Here is an 8829-nt window from a genome sequence, read left to right on the forward strand (position 1 = left end):
GCTGCTGTTGCTGCTGCTGCTGTTGTTGCCCGAACTCCATGAAGGCGGATTTGGACGAGTCCTGGCCTTCCAAGCCGTCAGCCATCGTAGTCATGGTCATCATCAAAACTTTGGGGGCTGGAGAAAGCCTTCTCCCGGGTTTCCTCCACCCTCCCCCACTTGGCTCGCGCCGCTCTCCCCTCTGCAGCCACCTTAGCTCTTGGGATCCTTGCAAAAAAAAAAAAAATTAAAAAAAATTTTTTTTAAAAAAAAAGAAGGGGGCGGAGGTGGTTCTCCCTCTCCCTCGCTCTTCTCTAATATATATATTTTTAATATAAAGAGATATAGTGAGCGGGGCCTTGTTAACTCAAAGGGAGGAGGAAGGGGGAGGGATGGGAGAGGAGAGGGGGGAGGGGGGACTCTGCTCTCCCCCCCTTCTTTTCCCCCCTTGGATTTTTTGGGGGCTGGTGCAGTTTAAGGCAGAGATTTTAAGGTGGATTCTGCGAAAGTTGCGCGTCTGCTTTCAGACTTGATGCAGACGCCACGAGTCGAATGGTTTGTCTCCAAAGGGCAGCGCCTCCCCATTGGTCAGTCGCCCCCTGACGTCACAGGCGCACGGCTTCCACTGGTGTGTGCGCCGCTCACCGAGTTCTTCGCCTACCTTCGGCAACTCCAATCCCTGCCCCGAGCTGCAGCCGGGGGCCGCGCGGCTCCGTGCACGGGGCCTCCGAGGAGGGAGTTGCCTCCGAGGAGGGAGTTCCCTCCGCCCGGCCGGTCGCCGACGCCTCCCGCCGCAGCTCGCACCCCCAAACCCGGAGCCTCAGTTCCCAATACCGCAGCCTTGGAACTGCCTGGCAGAGCTCTCTCGCAGTCCCTTCGCACCCTAGCAGGCTGCCTGTGTTCCGAAGCAGTGCCCTCTGCATTTAAAGCAGGGGTCCCTCCCTTGACCTACCCCCACCCCGCCCCCAGTCCCCCTGCAGTCCCGCGGGAGCGCCCTGTCACCGTGGATTTTTCTAGACGTACTTTATTGAAACCACAAAGGGAAGAAAAGCCCCACACCTGGTACCGACCCCATGGGTGGAGTGGGGTGAGGGGGTAAAGAAGAAGAAAAATTAAACACTGTTCTGGCGAGGTTCTTGCTGTTTCAGGCTGTATTTCCTATATAGTGAACAAAAAAGGGGGAGAAATCTTTTTTTTCCCCTCAGAACGCAGCAGCTTCTTCTAAAAGCACGTCGTTGGAGGACTGACAGTAATGCATTTTTTCCTATTGAAAACAGAAGCTACTGTAATGCTTTCAAATATATGCAAATGATACATGCGGTTAGTGGTTTGGCAAATCTTGATTACAATATAAACTACCCAAGTAAAAGTGCCTTCGTCCTAAATTTGTCTCTCGATTACAATTCCAATTGATTTTATTTTATTGTCAACATTGTTAATGATAAAAATAGAGTCGTTTTACAGTTATTTTTACTTTCTGGAAGGAGGCAATTAGAGTTCTAATCAGGAATACACAAAAATCTCCCATGATTAACTGCAGTACTTTGTTCAAATTGCTGCTATAAAATTCAGAACAATTTGCCTGTAATGATTATGGACTGGGTTTATTTTGGGAGGTGGAATAAAAGTGGATATAGCATAAATTATCCTCTAATTATACACCAGTGTCGCCTCAATTATCCTCTTATCAAAATGGTTGTCTAACTGCCGCATTTAGTTTCAATTCTCTCCTTTTTTTCTATAAAAAGAACTTCATACCTTGTTATTATTAATCCATTTATTATTTGCAAGGGGATTTATATCCGCACATCCAGGTGGTAGAACCACTTCTCTTTCAAAGATGGACTGGGGAAAGACATTAAGTTCGGAGCAGCCCAGGGCTGCGGATCTAGCCTCTCTCCCTCTAATCTCCAGACTGAGCAGAGTCAGCAGAGCCCGAGCATGCCTCTCAGGCCCCGCCACCAGGTAGGAGAGCTGGACTGGGGATCGGGCGCCGAGGAGGGCAGGCTGGGTGGTGCCTGGGTCAGGGTCCTGGGACCTCGGGGAGACTCCGGGAGTCGGCAGTGCCAGTGGACCGGGACTGGGTGGGCAAGGCATGCAGACCCCTATGGGCTCGGCGCCAGCTTTTAGTCTGCGAATAGATCTAAGCCCCAAGCCTTTGGCCACACCAAGAAACATACAATCTAACAACTCCGGGCCAACGTGTCTAGAGGTTGTGGGGACTATTGTAGGTCTGCCTTTGGGAAAACTACGCGAGCCTTCTTTGCGCCCTCCTCGCTTGAACTCCATAGGATGGGTGACCCAAGGGACCTGAGAAACGGAGAATTTAGTGGTGCCGTTCGTCCGGTAACTTCAGAAAAGATGACTGCAGACCCGCAGCTCCAACTCATTGCGCGGACCGATAGCGGCTTATGCTAATTGATTTTCCCAGCTCCCAGCCCCGGGTCTCAAGGCAGGGCTAGACTAGCTTGTCTTTTTCTTTTTCTTTCTTTCTTTCCTTCCTTCCTTCCTTCCTCCATCTTATCAGATGACCTGAAACTGGCTGCCCGAGAGTTTTCCAAGGTTCTCAGGGCAGCAGCGTTTAGTCGCCTCTCCCCCTCCCTTTCCTAGCCTGCTGCGCTTAATTTTTGGAGTCCTGGGAGCCGGTTCAGTAACTCTGAATTCATTTTTAAGTGGCGTGCCTTGTTCCCCTCCTTTTAACAAGAGGTTCGCTTTAACACGCGAACCCGTAACCCGATCCACGCGTTTACAAATCGGCAATGAATTAAAACAACAACAAAAAAGCTCCAAGGAAAATGAAAGGTGGGCTGGGTGAGGAGGAGATGTGTGTAGGGTGTGCATCTGTCGGGGACTGCGGTGGAGAAGGGAAAGTCAGAGAAAGAGAAGGTCTTCTCCCTCCCCTGGTGTGTGCATGGTACACCCGGGCTGCGCGCCGAGCTTGTTTGTAAGGTCCTCAAAGCCAGCAGGTAGACGTGGCAGTTTTATTGCTTTATACCCTGCAGCTTGCTGTTAACACGGTGAAGGCCCCCCCTACTGGCCCCCGCCCCTGTGCATGTGCGTTTCTTTCTGTTCGCAGGTGCTCTGCCTTCCTTGCCGGCTTCCCCCCGACTCTGGCGGCACCCGGAGCCGGGCGGGTTGTGGCCGCCCGTCAAGGCCCCCTCACTGGGCACCAGATCCAGAGCATAGAAGCCTTTATTAGCAAAGGATTTCTTCTTTTTCTTTTTTTCCCCTGTTTTCTTAATACCCGAGAAAGCACGGAGGGCTGGAAATGTTTGAGTAGTAGCTACAGGGCTCTTATCCCTCCCCCATTAGAGGATAAAATCTCAACCCTGTGTCCCAGAGAAGCAAGTGTGCAACTGCACCGAGGTGGCAGTTTTTGCGTAAAGACCTACTGAGCGACCCAGAGTGGGCTCAGACAGCCAAGGGCTGGGGAGCGGAACCAACTATGAAGGGACCAACCCGGCATCACTGAGGTCTCTAAGCTTGCTTGCAGGGTAGAATCCGAACTGCAGACTTGAGCACTGGGCTTTCCAGCGAGTCCTGGGAAGAGCTAGTGTGGCCCCACACAGCGTGCCAAGGTGGCCCACGTGGAGGGGCTGCCACGTGTGGTCTCTGCCATCAGTCTCGGTGCGAGGAGTTTGGGGCTCAGTGGCTGGCTGCAGGCTGCCCGCCTTCTCTTCTCTCCAAATAAAGCAGGCTAAGTCCTTCACCCAGGGTCTTGAGCGGCAGTAGTGAGCTAAGGCTTGTCACCCTTGGTTTGTTCCCGTCCAGCTGGCACCTCCAGCCCATCCTCTAGAGTCAAGAACTCCCAGATTCCTCAGGGCTTCCAAGCGAAGGCGCCCACTTCAGGGGCTCCAGGCCCCTGCGCCATGCTGGCCACCAGCCGGGTCCTGGCTCTGACCTCTTTGTCTTGCCGGCAGGGGAACTGAGCCAGCCCTGGGGGAGTGGTGGGAGGAGGAGCGCAGGTGAGGCCTAACAAGTCTTTATCATTCAAAATAGAAGTAAAGCCAGTGATCTGGAGACCTCAGGCTCTTTTAGGGCCTGTAGGAGGTGAGGGTCACATTCACTAAAAAGTTTAAAGAGGCAGGGTTGGAGGCCTAAGCTGCCTTTTGCTTTTTAAGACATCGAGGTGTTGGGGCTTGTATTCCAGCTGTCAGTGTTATTTAGAGAGAAATACCAACTGATTGCCAGCACAGGACCCTGTGTGGGGGTCAGCGTGCCCAAGGCCACTGTGAGAGGAGGGTGCTTTTTGGGTGGGAAAGTCCCCTTCTGTTTTATCGATGGACCAGTGTTTGCAGCAGTACATGGGTGAAGGAGTAGATTGGGGCCAGTGGAGGGTTTGCAGCCTCCTCAGGCTGTAGAAGTACATTCAAGCTAGGCAGGGCCTGACTGGTTTTGGTTGCTAAGTTGGGCTCAGTTATCACGTTAATTCTAAAGAAATTAGACCTGGATAAATAGCCTTTGAATTCAAAGAAATAACTCGGTATTAATTTACATGGCCATGCTAAGAAACCCCCTTCTCAACGGGAGACATTAGTAGGAAAAAAAAAAAAGATTCTTGCTAGTCTTTACGCATTCAATGTAAAATTCTGTTTGTGTACATGTGTAGGAAAAGAGTGCTTCATATCCTGCAAACCCAGGCACCTTTTCCCCCCTCTCCCAACACATACACCTGGGAAAGCTTGAGGGGGGAACATGAGAGCTGCCCTTTTCCAAACTTCTTGGCCCAGGCCAGTGATAGTATCTTCAGGAGGAGTCAAAAGTGTCAGACTAGTCAAGAAAGCACTAATTATTACGGCATTGTTTTCTCTAGGGATAAAACTATAATGCCGTCTTAGCACCCTCAGCTCCCAGGCTTCCCCCAAAAGCAACTAGAAAGTGATCCCTGTTTACCCCTTCTGCAGAAAGAGGCTCACTGAAGTCTGGGGACAACATGTCTCTCATCTATCCAGTCCCGAGCCTGAGAACAGTTAGCTAGAAGACCACAGCACGGATGGCAAGGACCGGTGACACCTACTGGGGGCTTCACAGACTTTTTCTAGACTGTCCAGTTTGGAGACAATCAACTAAGGATGTCTTAACTTGGAAGCTCCTTTTCCAGATCTTTTTGAACCTGGTTTTCAAATTCAACTCCAGGTTTCAAATCCGACTCCAGGTTTTCAAATTCAACACCTTCTGCCTCTCCCTGACCACATTTCCAGGCTCTGTGATCGTCCAAAGTTTTCTTAACAGAGAGAGTCAATATACTGGGCCTAGTATGGATCCAGGGGGGAAAAACAATACTTACTTCTTTCTTCCTCAATTTGAAGATTGTATGCGGTCTTTCTCCCTCCTCCTTCCCCTTCTTCCTCTCTTTTATCAAGCCTAGGACCCCATATCTCTCATACACAAATACTCTTCTTTCTCTCAGTCCAAGAAAAAAAGAACTCAACAATGTTTCAGCACTTATTAATAGATTAGAATTAGATGCTGTTTGTGCTGTAAGGTGCTGTTTGTAATCTGTTGATAAACCAAAGCAGAGCCCCTCATATTTGCCTTGCTGAGAATTGCAGCTGGGGAAGTGGGAAGGCAGAGATGTTAGAAGTCAGCTTCATTCAAGGCAGTCTTTGGAAACCAGGACCCCTGACCATTGGAGGATAAATGCCGCCCTGAGTGAGTGGCAGGGAACAAGCATCAACAGGAAATGGCAGACTATTTTTAGGCATAATAAGGAGTTAATATAGCTGACCAAGCGTCTTCCTAAATGCCTTGAAGCACCCTCTGTTTTAATTCCTGCATCCCTTCATCAGCAGTAACAATAACAAAGTCACAGTAGATGCCTCAACATTAAGGGAGAACCAGGCTTGGGACAACTTCTCAGAAAACCTGGGATGGGAACTTCTTACTATCATGTGAGTTCTTAGATGATTCTCTACTTACAACAGAAAAAGAAAAACTATTTTCATTAGAGAGTTGTTCTATACCTGACTACCCTTCAGTTGTCAATGCTCTGGTGAGTTTCATGCTCATGCCAATACATATTCCCTTTATTTTCTAACATCCCAATAAAAGGAAAGGTAACTTCTTAGATTTTTAGCAAAACTTTCCTTAGAGTACAACTAGTTTGAGAGCCCTTAGAAGTAAGGGTTATTAAATTCACTCCCCTAACTCTGCCTTTTCTCTTTTGTTCAAAATAAAATCCTTTTTACATAAATCTCAGAAAAAGAAAGCCTCCCCCCTCATCCCAATCCAGGGAAATGAAATAGTATTTTTCAGTAGTTTTCACTGATTTTGTACAGAGAGCAAAAATGCTCCCTCCCTCTGCATCAAGGGAGCCCCCTCCCTCGGAGCTCAATGCCTTTGCTGCTTTGGGCACACGTTTGGGTTCATATTTGGGTTCATCATCTTTCTTCCCATAGGTGCTGTGGAGGGGGGAAGCAGAGAGAGTGGAAAAGCAGAAGCTATAGAAAGAAGGGAGTTAGAGAAGGAAAACAAGAGCAGGAGAATGAGTGTGAGTCTGCTTCATTTTGAGAGTACCTCTCATCAGGTCTTCTTCCCCATCCTGTTCATTGGGGATCACTGTCCCACAATGTTAGTTGTTCAGCAAATAAAACTAAGGCGGATCAAAACAGCCCCGTTTGGGGAGGGTTAGGGGGACGCCAGGACAGCAAACCTGCTGGCCCACCTACTCCTTTTCTCTACCTCTTTCTCCCCTCTGCCCCCTGCCCCTTAGCCTGCTTTTCCTTCAAACACCTAGGGCATCACGTTGCCAAGCTGAAGCTGGAGGACACTTTCAAAAGTTACAGAAGCGGTTACCCTCCCCGGAACAACGAGTCTTTTTTTTTTTTTTTTTTTTTTACAACGAGTCATTTTAAGAAGGAGGTTCTGGAGACTCAAAAGTCTTGGGCCCAAGAGTTTAAAAGCCAGTCTAGCCTTTCGGGGTATCAGTGCAGCCAGCAGACAGGCGGGCGTCCAGGGCTCTCCTTCAGGCTGGGATGAAAGAAGGGCCGGGGGAGGACAGGAGCCCGAGGGCGGGCAGAAGCAGAGGGCAACAGGACCGCTTGCGCCCGCAGCTGGCTCCCACGCGCCGCTGTCTGCGGGGAACGTGGGGCGTGGGGACAGATAATGGAATTCAGGAGGCAGAGATCCTCCCCGAGCCAGCCACTGTCTTGTACAGATTTGTAGAGAAAGCCTCACTGTAATTAAAACCGTACAGTCAGATTAATTCAATGTGTTGCTCGGCAGCGTTTTTAATAGTAAAAATCCGCTTTAAAATTGAATTAGGGTCGAAGAAAATTTCTGCGAGACTCGCCGGATTTGCCAGCTTTCATTGAAGCCAGCCCGAGTTGGACTCGACGGTGGCTGCACAGTGTCGCCCCCATCCCCTTCCGTGGCCCTAGACAAGGGTGGGGGAAGGAGGCGGAGGTAGGGATGGGGACGCGGATCCACCTGGGGCCCCCGTTTGGGCGCGAGGCTGGGCGGCCAGAACCAGGCCCAGACAGAGCGCAGGGCCTGCGATTATTACCCTTCTGATCTCCCCGGGTTCGAGGCAATGAAGATTTTTGACACCCAGGACTCCCCCTTCCCTCCCAAAGTTCACGGCTCAGATAGAGTTTGGGGAAAGAAAGCCCTAACTGTAAGTATCTTGAAGCAATTTCCCACTGTGTGTTCGTGTGGGGAGGTTGGAGCCCTCTCTGTTTGGACGCTCCAGTGACAGACAGGAGAAAGCTGTGGTTCTCTCCACCCCACCCTCTTTCTCTTCTTGAAAGCCTTCCAAAAATTAAGAGTAATGTTTCAAGCGCTCTGTCAAAATGTCTCCCAAGCTTTGATTTGGCTAACCGCCCCCCTTACCCTCCCTCCTCGCCTCCTATCCTTTGCATCTCTGGTGGTGGTGATACACGCGTTAGTCTTATTATGTTTTTACCGGTTAAGTTTAGACACCTTAGAGCTAAAAGCTTGTCCCAAAATTCCTGGAAGAGGTGGCGGCCGAATGCTAGACAGAGGCTCTCGCTTGAGACCGGCTGGCAAGGCAGGGGGAGCTGGACCTGGCTCTTCCCCAAGGCCAAACGGGTTTTCAGGGCCCAGAAACGGTCCCAGGCTGCCCGCCCCCTACCCACGGACCCGGCCCTTGCAGTGGCCTCCTTGGCTGCTGAAAACGCGCACGCGTGCGCGCACACACAAACCCACACACACACACAGCCAGGGACAAAAATTCCCTCAGTTAGTCACATCATCAGGCCTGGGAAAACAAAAAACCGCTGTGGGTCCCTGCTCCTCCAGCAACATGCGCAGACGCTTTAATTGCCGCCAATTGTCACTCTGTCCCCTTTTCATTTTCTCGCTCCTTCGTTTATTTTTAGTACACTTCAAATGCCTACACACTTTTCCCTAGTAAGGAGAGCGGGGAGCAATTATTGCCTTTGCCTTCAGGGCCTGTTTTGCCAATCTCTGAATGGGGATGGAGTAAACAGGGCGAAAACCGTGGCGCGTTATTGGTCTTGCTTATTTCAGGTGGAGGGCGGTAAATAATACTCCCTACCGCGCTACCCCCTCTGGTTTCGCCGGCCCCAATTATATGAAAGAAAGGAGATGCGTCCCCCTCCACCCACCACTACCGCCTTTTCCTCCCATCACACCCCACCCCGTGGGCGCCAAGTTCTACTCGAGCCCAGCAAATCCCGCCAGAATTGGCCGGATCCTCAGAGAGTAGTTAAGAAAAGGGAATCCCCTCCAGGGCCCAGCTCCTAATTCTGTGCGGAATAGAAAGACGCAACATGCGCAAGCTCCTTCCCCGCCCCCAGGCGGGAAAACAGGGTCCTTTTTCTCTGAGGGCTACCTGGATGTTAAACGCCGCCAGGTAGGTGGTAGAGA

The 8829-nt window shown here is 50.5% G+C and overlaps 1 protein-coding gene across 1 annotated transcript in view; it reads right to left on the reverse strand.

Annotated features, from left to right (window-relative positions):
- The window catches only part of DLX6 (distal-less homeobox 6), a 4502-nt gene extending 4399 nt beyond the window's left edge, over nucleotides 1-103 (reverse strand). The window contains exon 1 of the mRNA XM_010839818.1: nucleotides 2-103. Coding sequence (XP_010838120.1) covers nucleotides 2-103 — 102 coding nt within the window. The remainder of the gene's footprint in view (nucleotide 1) is intronic.
- Nucleotides 104-8829: the final 8726 nt, after the last annotated feature.

The sequence above is a fragment of the Bison bison genome, unplaced genomic scaffold (assembly GCF_000754665.1).
Source record: "Bison bison bison isolate TAMUID 2011002044 unplaced genomic scaffold, Bison_UMD1.0 scf7180017864134, whole genome shotgun sequence".
In the NCBI taxonomy this organism is placed as follows: domain Eukaryota; kingdom Metazoa; phylum Chordata; class Mammalia; order Artiodactyla; family Bovidae; genus Bison; species Bison bison.